We start from the raw sequence: 16,511 nt of genomic DNA, 5'->3' as shown, positions 1-16,511 counted from the left end.
TGAACTCCTGTACAAATCAATCACATGGTGATTTTAAAATACTTCGCAATTCTGAGCAAATTCAAAACTCTCACCTGGAGTTGTTCTTGATGAAATAGCTCTAACTGAACAGGACGGTAAGATATTCAGGTCTGCCTTAGGTGAAGTGTTTGTTGGTTCATGTGCTAGGCTAAAAGACAAGAATGAGAACAGTAAATAATCAAAGGAAGAGTATGAAGATAACAGTACGAACTATTATCAATCGCATTCAATGTAAAACTATGAAACTATTTAATTGAGTGCTTAATATCTGATATCAATCCAAAGTAACTTAAATAGGGAGAGGGAGATTGGAAAATTACAGTACAGAATTGTATCAGCTTAGAATTAAATTGTCACTGATGAACGGTCTGGAGATTTTTAATCAATGCTCAAGTGATGAGGGTTTGCCATACTGTCAGAGATGCCTGTTTTGATCAGACTTTAAATAGAGGTCTCATTTGCTTTCCTACTATTGCTTGTGGAGTTCACGGTGTGTCGTAAAAGCTGCTGCAATTCCTGTGTGACAACTTAAAATAAAGTACTGCACCGATGTGAAGTTTATTTTTAAATTCACTCATGGGACATTAGCGTTATTAGCTGGGCCAATATTTATTGCCCAATCTTAGTTGCCCTTCAGGTGGTGGTGGTGAGCTTCCTTGTTGAATTGCTGAGGTCACAAACTAGTTTGACATTCAATGCCCTTATGGGAAGAATTTCAGGATTTAGTGATAGTAATGGATGGTAAATGGTTTGGAAGGGAACTTGCAGGTGATGATGTCGCCATGTATCTGCTGCCTTTATCGTTCTATATGGATGCGGTCGTAGGTTTGGAAGGTGCTAAGAATGTTTGGTGAATTTTTGAAATGGAACTTTAAGATAGTACACACCATTGCTACCGAGTATCAGTGGTAGAGGGAGTGGATGTTTCTGGATGTGGTGCAAATCAAGTGGACTTTACCCTAAATGCTCCCAAGCTTCTTGAATGCTGTTGGTCTTGCACACGTCCAGGCAAGTGGAGTGTATTCTCAAGTTGTGCCTCGTAGATGGTGGACAGGGTATGGGGGGTCAGGGGATGAGTTACTCACTGCAATATTTCTAGCCTCTGCCCTGCTCTTGTAGCCACTGTTTTTATGTAGCAGATCCATTAAGTTTCTGGTCAATGGTAATCTCCGGGACATTGATAAAGAGGGATTCAGTGATGGTAACACCACGAACAATGCAAGGGTCGATAGTTAGATTTTTTTTTGGAGGTGGTCATTGCTTGGCATTTGTATGATGGGAATATTATTTGCCACTTTTCAGCCCAAGTCTGGATATTATCCAGATCCTGTTACATTTGAACACATTTCAATATCTGAAGAGTTGTGAATGGTGCTAAACATTAAGAAATCAATGGCAAACATCCCCACTTGATGTAACAATGGAGGGAAGGTCATTAGTGGAGCAGTTGGAGATGGTCGAGTCTAATACATGATCCTTCGAAAGTCAAATAGAGATGTTCTGAAGCTGGAACAACGAACAACCACTACTATCTATGTACACGTCAGGCTCGACTGCAAGCAGCAGAAGTTTGCCCTTGATACAAATTCTAGTTCAGTTAGGGCTCCTTTATACCATACGCTGTCAAATGCAGCCTTGATGTCAAGATCTGTCATTCTCACCTCACCTCTGAAATGCAGCTCTTTTGTCCATGCTTGAATCAAGACTGTAATGAGGTCAGGATCTGAATGGAACTGGCAGAACCCAAACTGGGCATTACTGAGCAAGTTATTTACTGAAGACTGGTATCTGTGATGCTGGTGACCACCCACAGGAGGCCAAGATGGATCATCTACTCACTGGCTGAAGATTGCTGCAAACGCTTCAGCCTTATCTTTTGGACTGATTTGTTAGGCTAGTCTATTGAGGATATTTGTGAAACCACCTCCACCAGAGAGTTGATTTGCATGTCCATCACCTTTCATGACTGGATGTGACTGGACTGAAGAACTTAGATCTGATCGATTAGTTGTGAGATTGCTTAGCTCTATCACTTGCTTATGCTATTTGTCATGCAAAATAGTTTTGTTTAATAGCTTTACCAGGTTAACTCCTCATTTTTAGATATGCCTGTTGCAACTCTTGGCATGACCCCCTGCACTCTCCATGACACCACATTTGAATCACTGGCTAGATGGTCAAGTGGGATATGCCAGGTCAGATTGTGGAGTACAACACTGCTGCTGTTGACAGTCCATAAAGCCTCAGAGATGCAGAGTCTTAAGTTGTTAGATGTGCTCAGAGTGATGTCGTGTTCTATGGCACCACTATTGCACTAAAGTATATTCTCGACATGAAGGCAGGACTTTGTCCCCACAAGGACTTTGAGATGTCTGGTGGTGTTCTTTTTTTTTAAGTTTCATAAATATATCTTTCAAACTTCCCTCATTTTATATGGAAGCCACCACAAACAAGTAATCACCTGAGATGTGGAATATGTGGACTGAGTTTAAAATGATTTCATCACCAGCCTATTTTTAGTTTACAAGTGAAATGCTCAAAGTTTTAAAATTTTGGTACTGGACACAATATAGGTTATCATTGTTTTGAATCTCATAATTGCCTTGGATATCAATTCAAATTTTATCAAGGCTTTAATAAATTCATTACTCCCTTTGATTCTCAAGTCAAAATCTTGCACTCAAGAAAAAATTTACATCTAAAAAGCTACACATATTCCAAAATGTGAGGAATTATATAGCTTTGAAAATCAAACATTAGGTTTGCCCAAGTGATCTGCAACTTAATTTGATGATAAATAGGAATTTGCATGATTTGACAACAGAAGTCAGCTAAAATGCTGTGGGCATTGCCTTCAGCAAACTCTTGTCAGACAAGCAGGGAATGTGGTCTATCAGAAAAACAACTGATTTTTCTTCTTGAAATCATACACTACAGCTAATCACACAAAGACTCTCTTGTTTACTTCAGAAAATATGCACATGCCATGATAGAACACACTGATAGGAACTCGGGACAAACATGCTTACTGTTTTACCTGGATGCTCTGCTACTGCAACCTGAACCACTGCCAGACCGAGAACTGCTCCTGCTCCCAGACCGAGAACTGCTCCTGCTCCCAGACCGAGAACTGCTCCTGCTCCCAGACCGAGAACTGCTCCTGCTGCTACTGCTGCTGCTGCTGCTGCTTTTGAACCTCTTTCTGTACTTCTGTCGTGGTTTATTCTTTTTTTGGCACTTCAAGGCAGACTTGTAGTCTGAAATTATTCTTTTAATTTGCGTTTCAAATAAGGCAGACAACCGGAGTGTCATACTGTATATCTGTAACCATAAATATATCATGTAAACATCTGTAATTTATAATACTTTATTACCGTTAGAGGAAAGTCAAAATCCTGCTGGCTGCATCCTGACATTTTCTACTAAATTTCATAAAATATGGAAGTAAAAAGTCTAATTAGTGCATTGTGACTCATGCTTACTCTCCTTTAAACAACTTGTTGATGCGAGTCAAATCTGTTGCAGGGTTGATTGTCAACAGCCACATAATAAAATTAGACTTATTGCATAAATTGGCAGGACCAGAAAATATTTTGATTTGATGTAGATATGTAAATCCAGTGGAAGCAATGTTTCTACTGTTTCCTATTGTCCTGTTCAGTGAATAGCCACCTCAAATTTATAGAAGCAGATTACTTGACAGATGTCACAATGTTCATCACATTACATCATACTGGTTTTACACACCAATGAATCAACTTGTTAAAAATTCTACCAATGAAACAAATTTGATCAATGTAAAATTTGAACTTTAACCATTTACCTTCATCACAAAACAAACGTTAAAAATGTTCCTCGACATCAATGCTTTTTGATAACTAGTCTCCCAATGAGGAGCAGGTCAACAGTAAATCACATATCTTACAATCCTTTCCAAAAGAAATTATTCTTTTTACCCTTGATTTCTTGTTGGGTGTGTAGGCTTTGGCATTGCTGAATATTAACCGAACATCCTTACAGAACTCCAAAGGGGTTTCGTAATTTCCCTCTTCTAGTGTTTCTTTTACAGTGTTGAAGTCCATTGGAACATCGATGATATCGCGATAGTCCTTAAAAATGGAATGAACATATACTGTAACTGACAGGTTGAAATATTTCCATCAACTAAGCAATACATGTTCCCAGTACAGATTTTCTCCTCAAATTCAATGGAAAAAATCAAACTTCAAGAACCCAATTTCTTTAAGATCAAATTTGAACAAACCAGTTTTAATAAATTAAGTTGTATGGAGTTGTAGATATGGTTGTACATTGGGCAGTCACATCCTCGACCAAACGTGAAGTCACTCTCTAAGTAGCCTGTTACTTTGCCTTAACATTCAATCTCTGGTTTAATATCAATAAGAGGTTGCAACTTACCTATCACTAGCAAAACTCAAGGTGCTGATGCTATACTGCCTGAATCCATCAGGTATGGAAAACCATACTTGTGCAGCATCTGCACAAATTTCTTAGCTGGAAAAGGACAATGCCCAGGTATGTAGGATTCAAAGAATACAGTTCTGTGCAAGGCAGGCTACTGCAGCAATAGCAATGGCTTTCAAGGCATCTTCTTGCAGAAACATTGTAAAAGGTATTGCCTATGTTACTCCGATCAAACTGCAAATCCTGGCTGAACACAACTACCCTGAATCCCAGTCTGACTTCAGAACAGGAAGCTCTACAATTAACATGATGTTCTCAATCTGGTAGCTACCTGACAAACGTCACGAACAAAGGCGACTATTACATACTGCCTCCAATCTCACCAAGGCATTTGACCAAATGAATAGTAGTTTACTTAAGCTGCCGGAGATCTAAGTCAAAAATGTATGTTAAGCCCTCTTCTGAGAGTTGATTTATGCCAAATGTATTCTATGGGAGGAACATTTTCAAATGCATGGACACTAATGTCTGTAAGCAGTCTGCTTAGGCCGACAGCATATAAATGTCATGGCCCAGGATACTAGCGTTTTATTGTCAATGCGATGACACAACGTATTGCTGGATGTTATTAATATTAATAAATTAGACTATAATCTGGCTCGAGACTGACACAATCTAGGACAAAGCACCACATTTGATTGGCACCACATCCATTCCTCCAGTACAGGCACTCACTAACAGTAGTGTCCCCTATCTACAAGCACTACAGAAACTGACCAAAACTCCTCAGGTAGCACTTTCTAAACCTACGATCATTTCCATTTAGGAGGACAAGGTAGCAGATACGTTGGATCACCACCTCCAAGTTCCACTCCTAGTTACTCACCATCTTGACTGGGAAAAAGATCACCTTTCCTTCCCTACGACTGAATTAAAACCTTGGAGCACTTTCCCTAAAGGTACTGTGGTCTATGTACACCAAAAGGACTGCAGCAGTTCAAAAAGGCATCTCACCACCACCATAAGGGCAGTTAGGTGATAAATGCTGGTCCAGCCATCAACGCCAACATCCCATGCAAGAAGAAAAATGCCAACTTCACTTAGCATACATTCATTAATATTGGTTTGGGCACATTTATTGATTGATGATACCATAGATCCACACAGACCTTTGTATGATGAAGCAGTTACTGCATTACAGCCTGTTGGAAGCCCACATCTTCTAAAGCAGGACAGCTGGACGTGAGATATTAAGATAGCAGATACTAACAGTGTAAACTTAAGATAGTTCTTGATAGCTGCCAAAGCTTTGGCAGCTGAGTGCTGGAGGGACATTAGAAGGGAGGAGAAAGAAAAACTCAACAAAGAAGATGGTTGAGAAAACTTGAGGCCACTGAATATTGCACCTTGTCAGCTCACTGTCTCACACTGCAGCTAATGTGTTGACATTGCCATGTCAGAGTGCAGCTACTGAACCACACTAGGCCATACTAAACAAGGCACTAAACATTCCGAGACAAAAAGCGGTCAAAAGATGGATGATTTTTGCTGCAACTCCATCTGAATCTGGAGTCACACCACCTAAACACAAAGCAAAATAAGATTTCCTCAGATAGTGTGGCATTCCATGATGCTTTAAAAATCAGCTCTGATCTTGATATTCAAAATAGGTTTAAGATCAACATGAAGTTACACTTGCTTTGGAACAATCCTAGCCTTGCTGGGTCACCAACATAAAATAAAACATGAAATTACTGTCCAACACCTGCTGTTATGCTTAATTTCAACCTGCAAGACTGCCCACTTTTTATATTGTAATACTTTAATCATTCAATAGGAAGGAGTTTTACTTACCTAATTAGGAATATGTGCTCAAAATATTCTATCAAAGGTTTCAGTAAAAATCTGATGCTTTTAAATGCAATATATCTCCTCTACTAATATTAAAGAGGAGGGTGCCCTACTTCGTAAGTAAGATTACTCCATGTTAAAAAACTCAAGGTACAGGACATCCCTGAGTGCTATAGACACATCCTAAAAGCAGAAACCTCAAAAAGAAAGCTGATGTGTATTTTAAAATGTAACAATCTAAGAAAATGCACTACTTACAGGATATGCAAAGAGATCCACTGGCTGTCTAAAAGGTTCAGAGTCCTCACACTGGAACATGAGGTTCAGAAATTCTCTGCATTGCTCTTTCCAAGCATTCGCATCAGTACTGAATGCAGGCCTTCTGTTCAATTGCCTTGGGAGCCGATGCTAACATAAAGAGAATAGATTCAACGAAAGGCAATTTTTATTGGTTGGGGAGGATTCAGAGTAGGAGAGGTAGGGGGAGATGGCGGAAGGAGATCAGATTTTACTTTACTGATAAATTATTAAACCAGTTAGCATGACATTAATTTTATAAATACACCACCCTTGGAAATAGGCATAATGTTGAGTCACTGTTACAGTTTTTCTACATTTGGAACCCAGCTTTCCTAGTTTTCAAGAGAAGGCAGTCACATGTAGCTATGTCTCTCACATAGTGAAGGGACAAAGGAACAGCATGAGCAAAGAATGAGAATGCCCTGGCCACATGGAACTGCTTTCATCTAACTGTTATCAGGAGTAATAATGCGTACAATTATCAATCTTTTTTATTAGTTTGGTTGCTACATTCATAGGAAGAATGGGTGAGAATTTTTTAAAGCAAAATTATAATGAATCGGGAAAACTGAAAATTCTTAGCTGCAGCTACATTACAAGAATAGGTTGCAAAATATTGTACAGAATAATAGACAAAAAAAAATTGTATACTGTCATGACAGAAAAATCAACTTCAGGAAACAGTGCAAGTATGACTGAAATTTTCAACAGGTATGCACTTTTATACTTACTATTGTGTCTGAGGAGGTTCCTGGAGCGTCAGAATCTAGTTCTGCAGCTATTTCCTAGTTTTATTTGAAAGAAAGTTAAAAAATTATGCGGTTCTAAAGGAAGCTTTCAATTAAATTGGCTTATTTTGTAGATTAAGTTTATTCAGGCAGCATGTACTTAAGAGATAAGAGTCAGATATACAGCACAGAAACAGATCCTTCCAATCAACTCACACATGCTGACCAGATATCCTATCATAACGTAGCCCCATTTGCCAGCACTTGATGCATATCCCTCTAAACCCTTCTATTCATTTACCCATCAGACATCTTTTAGATGTTTTAACTGTGCCAGCCTCCACCACTTCCTCTGGCAGCTTGTTCCATACTTGCACCACCCTCTATGTGAAAAAGTCACCCTTTTGGTCCCTTTTAAATCTTTTCCCTCTCACTTTAAACTTATGCCTTCTAGTTCTGGACTCCCTCACCGCAGGGAAAAGACTTGGTCGATTTAGCCTATCTATGCCCCTCATGATTTTATAAACCTCTGTAAACTCACCCCTCAGCCTCCAACCCTCCAGGGTAAACAACCCCAGTCTATTCAGCCTCTCCTTATTGCTCAAACCCTCTAACAATGGCAACATTTTCGTATATCTTTTCTGAACTCTTCCAAGTTTCACAACATCCTCCCTATAGGAGGGAGACCAGAATTGCACACAATATTCCAGAAGTAGCCTAACCAATGTCCTGTAAAGCCACAACACAACCTCCCAACCCCTATACTCAATGCTCTGACCAATAAAGGAAAGCATACCAAATGCCATCTTCACTATCCTATCTACCTGCACCTCCACTTTCAACGAACTATGAACCTGCACTCAAGGCTCCTTTGTTCAGCAACACTCCCTAGGACCTTACAAATAAGTGTATAAGTCCTGCCCTGATTTGCCTTTCCAAACTGCAGCCTTTGCCAAATATTATTTTATTTTATAACGTCAACATCAATAAACAGACAAAATTGCTTAACAAATTTTGTGTATTACATTAAATGACTGCACAAATGACTTAGGAGCTGGGGTAGACCATTTGGCTCTTCAAGCTTCCCCACATAATCAATAAAATCTAGGCAGATCCTGATCTCAATTCAACCATGCTGTCTGCCTCCCATAGTTCTAAACATCCTTGTGGAGTAAAATAATTGTCAATTTGGCCTTGAAGAAATTTAATGTCTACACTCTGGAAAATGGATCGGACACAGCTGAGAGCCCTAACAACCAGTGCGGTGGGAAATCCTTGGATGAGGAAAAAGGTGGCCTGAGAACCTGCTTCTTTGACCTTTACACACCCCCATATCCCAGGCTTTGTCATCACACAGGCTGAAGTTTTCACAGTCAACCCATTTTCACCCAGTGATGGACCCCATTAGCAGTTTGCCAATCTCTCCAGCTGACCACCATACATTCTTTTGTCTGCTCAAATGCTGTTCTCTCTCAATTTGTTTGAACAGCTCTAATGTGTTCAAAGTATCATTATGTTAAATGTTACCCAATCATCCACAAGGACATTATTTACTATTTCTGATTTGAAATCAAGAAACAATCATTCCAATGTCTTTCACTGCATTTGAAACAGAGTAGACCCCATATTTAATTTCTTTACCGAAAGTAAACCAGGTTTTAGTTGAGCATTTTTGATGCTAACTTAGTGAAGATCTTTTACCTTGTCATTTTCATCACTGCTAAGTTCCTCTGTCTTAACTTTTTCATACAGCTCTAACATATTGGTGCAGCTCTGGTCCCTATAAATATCAAAAGGGTAACTGGTAAACTATGATATAAAAGCAAATCATATGAACAGCAAAGTTTGCAGTTTCCTTAAAGTTTAAAAACAGTCAACTCACCCAATGAACTGAAGTAATGTATCTGTAATTAACTTGGCAGACTTGACAATAGGACTGTCAAGCTCATTGAAAGTCCTAGCATTATGTTCAATATATCTTACTTCCCACATCAGGGCAGAAACAGTCCTAGAATTCAGAAGTCAAAAAGTTAATAGGGTATCCACCATCAATTCAGCAGAATCCACAACTACATTGAAATGTACCAGTCACTTGTCACAAGTGTTATTTTTCCATTTCACTGCAATTCATTGATAAGAAATAAAATCAAACATATTGATTTAATACTTCCATACTCAAATTCCAATCACAGCAAACTTAGTCGGAAGAAAGAAGGAAGTGGTTTGAAAGGAAGGAAACTGCTGGCAAATTTAGAAAAGTCTAGAGGTGGTGATAACGTGTGATCTACTCAGTGAAGTAACAGGACCTCATGAAATCTCATGGAATCAAGTCAAACATGGGTAAGGAAAGCTCCTGATTACAACTTGCAGTCCCACTCCTCAGCTGATGAATTGGTACTCCTCAAAATTGTGCACAAGTTGAAAGAAGCATTAAGTGTGGCAAAGGTACAGACTATACTCTGAATGAGGCTTAACACTACTGACTGAGCCTTAAAGGACATAGATGGTAGACTGGGTGTGCAACAGGTGATTAGAACATTCACTTGAAAAAAATGTACTTGACCTCATTCTCACTAAGTTACCTGACGCAGTTGCTTTCAATTTTGACAGCATATTGTCATGAAGTTGCTATTTAAAAAAAAGGTAAAACTGTAAAATGGGGAAAGCATTGCAATATCCCTTTAAAAGCTGGGGTGCGGATAAGTAGCTGCAGGTCCTCAAATTGACACATTGTATCAAAAAGCTATTTATAGTTAGCAGGCCAAGCAGTTTTTAACCCAGACAACAGTTTAAATTTAGCCAATTAATTTAAAAAGGCACTTGGAAATTAAGGACCAATCAATTTCAAATCTGATGGTATTGCCAACCTGAAACTAATCATATTATGAGTTGATGTGTCATTTGGAGTACATCACAGAGGGGCAACTGGATAGAGGGGAAAAGCCAACGGTCATCTGAAGAGAGAGCAAACCTACCATCTGAGAAAGAAGTACTTGTGTCTCACAAAAAAAATCTCCACACACTCTTAAAAAGTACCATCTATAAAAGTATAAGGCACATTTAATGAATATTCTTGACAAAATGACAGAAAACTTGCCAAACAGAATCAGCAGAAAGAACGAGCAGCATTCTGGAAGACACGTTCTGTGTGAACTTTGAGAGGTCAATTTTAATTTTGTTTTCTTATTATCTGGATTTATACAAGTGGAACAACGGAAGCTTGTTTTATTCGGGAATAGGTAGTTGGAGAGGGATTGTTCAGTTTCTTACCAGTTAATTATAGAATGAGTGAAAGGATTTCATTTCATTTAATCACTCCTTTATAACAGATTGTGGGGGTGAGAAGTAGAATATACCCCTTGTCACATTTTTTTTTATCAGATTACGAGGAGAGGTCCAGGTTTTTTGGTTTTAATTATCAGAGGAGTGTCGACCACTACTTCTTAATAATATGCTGGGTTACCATCCTACTGTTACGTTGCATTTATAAACAAAACAGATTTCAAAAAGATCTAGCAACTTAAAACTGGTCATTCACGAGGTGTTGTTGGACTTCATTCAGACACAATTTTTAACTTCTGGTGGGTATTTTCCCACTCCACATCCACCATTGAGCCAGGAGATCAATCCTAATTCAATGAACAGCGCAGGAGCAGGGAGCAGCACCAGGCATATCATGTGTCAACAAGCTGGGTCAAGCAGCAGGTGACCAAGGTGAAACGTAGAATGACATTTCCCCAATATCAAAACAACAATGGGAAATATCATGTGGAGAACACGGAAGACAGACAGACTATGATCCCAGGCAAAGTGTCCATATGAATGGAATAGTAGAATTAAGCACATTTACAAGTAATTTGAATGAAAGAAATATACTCCCGATAAGATGATACAGACATAGCAGGAACAAATAATGGGCCTGTGTACTGGCAGGGCACATCTTTAACATCCTGTCAATCTGCTGCTCCCAGTGAGGTAGAGTGTGCAATGAATTACAATAAAAATCATTCTCAGTTACGTTCTCGTAAACCTGCAACTTGTCCACTCAGCTCCAGGTATGGTATAGAGAAATAAGGAAACAGAACGGTCAACACAACAGTGCAGCTTGGATTTGTGACAGTAATAATTGTCACCAAAATCTCCTTATGGGTTGGCTTGATTATCTTGTCCAATTTTCATAGCAATTCTAACAGTGTGAATAAATGCATGGACAATCATATTTGTCCTTTAGAGATTGTTCCTAATTAAACATATGAAATTAGGTTTACTGGAATATTTATATTTCTGGCACATCAAATCTAGAAACCAAGCAAGTAATGATGGATATTTGGCTTGAAGCAGGCCATGTCGCACCAAGAACTCACATGACATTGCTGCAGTGTACAATGTGGCTTTTTGCATTCTTTAAAGCTGAGAAAAAAAAAATCCAAAAATATTCTTATGAAGAATATAAATAGTGGATTTGGCTCTGCTTGCTCTCCACAGTTGTCAGACCTGCTGAGCTTTCTAGTAATTTGTGTATTTGCTTGATTTCCAGCATTCGGTTCTTTGGTTTTTTTTTACTGTACGCATTTTTGACCTTACAATGAGAAATCAGAAAACAAGCTAGGAGGACAGCTGTGAACACATTGAGTGGGCAACAGAAGAAAAAGCATATGAAATATATGAGGTTCTTCAATTCAGTATGAAGAATAACAAAATCGTATCTTGCCTTGTAAAGAAAAGTTACAGAATTCTACAGGATAGAACAATTTGGATGTTCGCAAACGAATAAATAATAAAAAAAAGCAGCTTACAAATACAGCAAGTAATTAGGAAGGCAAATGGAATGTTGGCTTCTTGTTTGCAGTATCAATCATAAAATTGGAGAAGTCTTGGTGAGACCATACCTAGACCACTGCATACAGTTTTTCTCTTTATTTAAAGGAAGACTAATTGCATTGGAAGAAATTCAGAGAATGCAATAGATTGATTCCATTTATTCTGAATAATATTGGGCCTATACTTATTGGAGTTTAGAAAATGAGTCTTATTGAAATATGTAACATCCTGAGTGGACTTAACAGGATCAACGCTGAGGCGATGTTCCCTTGATGGGGGAAAGCTACTACGTGGGACAAAAGCATCAGAGTAAGTTAGCTCACCATTTAAGAAGATAAGGAAGAAATTCATTCTGCGGTTCCTTAACCTTCAGAATTCTATACTTCAGAGTTTGAGGCTCAGCTGTCAAATATATTCAAGATTGTATGAGACAGATTTTTGATCGACAAGGGAATCAAATTTGTGTGAAGCAGACAGAAATATGAAACTGAAGCCACAGTCCGATCAGCCACGATCTTACTGAGTGGCAGTGTAGAGTTGAGGGACAGATGACCTTCCCCTGAGAGAAATAGGTTGCCAATCTGAAATGTTAACTCTGTCACACAACCTATAGACAACTGTCCTGCTTTGAAGAGGAACTGGATATCCATGATTGACAAAGTTTAAAAACACCAAACTAATCAATTTTTATGATTTCATGCCTCATGAGTAAATATATAAAAATAATTAAAGCACCTTTTAAATTTTGAGAAAAAGATTTTGGTAATGCTTCATAGAATTGACGATGTATATCTGACTAGCCATTCTGCAAATGAAAGAAATTAGAATTTCTAACAAGTATTATTACTGACACCAAACTCAGAAATACTACCCTCATATTTTGAGCAAACACAATCAAAAATATTCCTTAAATTGAGATGAACAGGGGAATGGAGGGGATTGTCTGTAGAGCACTAAATAAATCACAGTTACCAGAACAATAGTAAATTAGACAAACACATTCTACACACAAGAACAATTGCATTCCCAACTTTTGACTGCTTAAAGTGTAGGTCTAGAAAAAGCACAGCCCAAATTAACCTCTCTGTGATGGGGCCTGGCAGAAGGAACATCCTTTTCTTGCATGGATCTGAATCTACCTACATGTCTTTTATAAGCCAAATACTCCTGACTTAATCTGCCAAACAGAACACAGAGTTAAGAGAATGTGCACTTGAATTGGAAGTCTGGGTACTGGAACAAGACAACGATCAGGAAGCCGTCACAATTTCTTCCCAGTCTTGAGAATTAGTTTGGCTCTTAAAGCTGTCTCACTCCGCACACCATATTTGATTTTCCTCAGTGTAGCATGAGATCTAATCTAACTGTGTCACTTAGTAATCAGCCTTCACCAAATGTAAAAAAAACTCTACAAGAAAACAGAGGAAAGATCTTAAGAATCAATAGCTTGAATCACATCAAATATTTGATTAGGCATTACCCTACTCCAATATCAATGCAGTATACTGAAACAACAGAAGGTTTCAGTCTTAAAAGGAACGAAAACTAACTTTCAAGCATTGATGGCCAGTCTCCAAAGATAAAAGTATATTAACAGGGACAGAAGGGGAGGAAGGGAAAAGATCCAGGGAGATGAACCACGTAACCTCCCTTGAGAAAAGACCAGTAAAGATCAGGAAAGACCGAGGGAAGAACAAAGAATGTTGGAACAGAGACCACCACAAAAGACAACAGGACATTTGAGGCTTAGGAGTGTACTGCCTCTGTTCCTCCCTTCGACAGAATGGTTCCGGGATCAATAAAGCATTCTCATCTGTCACAGATCATACAAATGTACCACGTCTAACTACTTCTCAAATAACTGCAGAAAATTATATTAAATTATTGGCTGCCTAATTTAGATCATGAACACTCTAAAATCAACACCTTAGAAAGTATTGAGAGACTGACATCCTTCAGTGCCTACAATACTCTAATACTCTGATAACAGAGGGCTGGGCAGAGGATTTCAGGTGTCAATGCCTTGATGTTTTCAATTTGCAGCATTTATCTGCATATTATATTATTGAGAGTTTTCACTGCACTTTTTGCAATTGATTTACTCCCAACAACAGATTTAGGTTCTCTTGCTCTCAACCAAAATACATTTACAACATTGCGTGGATAACTAACTATACGAATAAGAATAAGCATACCTACAATATTTTGCTTCTTTGTGTTTCTAACAGTAAGGATAAATGTTAAGTTGTGCTGTAAATTTCAGCTAGCTATTTTAAGCTAATACAAAACAACGTTTAGACTGATTATTCATGTTTCACTTATATCATAGGTAGTTATTTTTGTCGACCTACTTCTGATTTGATGGGGATTCTTTTTCATTCTTTTTCATTCTTGTATGCGTACTTTGGTTAGCACATCTCAACCCTCTAATTGGGATTTTCTGTTTTATGAATACTAAATTGATCCAATTCAATGCAAACGTTGGTACTAAAATCATGTGTGATTGGTGTAAAATCAAATTTACTGTCATTAATTCTTTTATGATTTCTACTCTAACACATCTTGGATAAAGGATATAATGTTTTAATATTATGGAAACTGCACTGTATACTCATATTATTAGACTTGATGTATAATGACTAAATAAATCAAACAGTATTATCACTAAGTTCCTTATTGTGTATATTGCAGAGGAAATTGTATGATTTCTAATTTTTTTTAAAAACTCTTCACCTATCTCCAATGTGGCTTATGCTGTGAGCCATCATATGTATATCCTGGGCTTGGGAGAAAAGGAAGTGCTATAAATTAAGAAGATTTTCAAACAATACTAAAAGCTGATAATTTACATGTACTCTCAAAGTTCTTTACATCAGGTGGTCTTCCTCCTTTCCAGCAGTAGTTTAAATCTGGTCTGAGGACTGTCTTTTCATTTTTATACTTTTTAAAGTATTGTGGAATGAAATTAGAAATAATTGTTTAAAACTACTATTTGAAAGCCTGTCAGTATGTTTGGAAAGCAAATAAGCTGACATCCATGCCAAGCACTATTTAAACAATTACTTGAACAAGTTGCAGATGACTTGGAGCCAAGGGGTGCATGATGAACTTTTGTTAGCAACACTAAGTTGCTTGGTCTATGGACTGGTAACCAGTCATTGACAGAAACCTTTTGCCTGGCAACAATTGTATGATTAGTTCTCAGGTAACTGAGCAGCCTGGAGCTGGGAATAAAAGTTAGAGATGCTCAAGTCTTCTCCAGCTCAGAAGCAGTCTCTCTGTTTAACAGTCAATTTTAACTTTAAACCTGAAAAAGTTGTTGTAAGATGGTTAACTGATGAGTCAGATTTTGCAACTGAACCAGCCACGTTGGGTCCCTTACCAGTTATTGGAAGCATCTGGAGAAAGAAGACCAAAGCAATATATTGGCCAGCGCAAGAATTATAAAGATTTCAGCCACATGACCTGGGAACAACTTAAGTGTCTTTGCAGTTTTCCCCCTCTACCCCATAACCCGTTTTCACTGACAGTTTATAACTGCTTCCCTGTAGCTAGACTCTAAATACTTGTAACAACAGTCATAGGCACGGCACATGCACACTTGCAGTGGTAATGGGAACAAGCAAATAGCAGAGGATAGTTTCGATCCACCAAGCTCTGGGTTATGAGCCCAGCATGCTCCCGCTGTGCCACTCTGCTTGCTTCCTTCCCTCCATCATAAAGGTCAGAAGTGGGGATGTTTGCCAATGATTGCATAAACATTTAGCACCAGTCATAACTCCTCAGACACTGCAGCAGTTCACGTCCAAACACAACGAGTCTGGAGAATACTCAAGCTTGCTGCAAATGTGTTGCTGGTCAAAGCACAGCAGGCCAGGCAGCATCTCAGGAATAGAGAATTCGACGTTTCGAGCATAAGCCCTTCATCAGGAATAAGAGAGAGAGAGAGCCAAGCAGGCTAAGATAAAGGGTAGGGAGGAGGGACTAGGGGGAGGGGCGATGGAGGTGGGATAGGTGGAAGGAGGTCAAGGTGAGGGTGATAGGCCGGAGTGGGGTGGGGGCGGAGAGGTCAGGAAGAGGATTGCAGGTTAGGAGGGCGGTGCTGAGTTGAGGGAACCGACTGAGACAAGGTGGGGGGAGGGGAAATGAGGAAACTGGAGAAATCTGAATTCATACCTTGTGGTTGAAGGGTTCCCAGGCGGAAGATGAGGCGCTCCTCCTCCAGCCGTCGTGTTGTTGTGTTCTGCCGGTGGAGGAGTCCAAGGACCTGCATGTCCTCGGTGGAGTGGGAGGGAGAGTTAAAGTGTTGAGCCACGGGGTGATTGGGTTGGTTGGTTCGGGCGGCCCAGAGGTGTTCTCTGAAGC

The 16,511-nt window shown here is 38.9% G+C and overlaps 1 protein-coding gene across 1 annotated transcript in view; it reads right to left on the bottom strand.

Annotated features, from left to right (window-relative positions):
• brwd3 (bromodomain and WD repeat domain containing 3) overlaps nt 1–16,511 on the bottom strand; it is a 111,114-nt gene that overhangs the window by 7,545 nt on the left and 87,058 nt on the right. Inside the window, exons 32-38 of the mRNA XM_060832604.1 lie at nt 9,208–9,333; nt 9,027–9,105; nt 7,329–7,382; nt 6,556–6,705; nt 3,978–4,130; nt 3,059–3,342; nt 75–169 (exon numbers count right to left, since the gene is read on the bottom strand). Of these exons, the coding sequence (XP_060688587.1) occupies nt 75–169; nt 3,059–3,342; nt 3,978–4,130; nt 6,556–6,705; nt 7,329–7,382; nt 9,027–9,105; nt 9,208–9,333 (941 nt within the window). The remainder of the gene's footprint in view (nt 1–74; nt 170–3,058; nt 3,343–3,977; nt 4,131–6,555; nt 6,706–7,328; nt 7,383–9,026; nt 9,106–9,207; nt 9,334–16,511) is intronic.

The sequence above is a fragment of the Hemiscyllium ocellatum genome, chromosome 11 (genome assembly GCF_020745735.1).
Source record: "Hemiscyllium ocellatum isolate sHemOce1 chromosome 11, sHemOce1.pat.X.cur, whole genome shotgun sequence".
Classification (NCBI taxonomy): domain Eukaryota; kingdom Metazoa; phylum Chordata; class Chondrichthyes; order Orectolobiformes; family Hemiscylliidae; genus Hemiscyllium; species Hemiscyllium ocellatum.
This window is presented reverse-complemented; position numbering and strand designations above follow the sequence as displayed.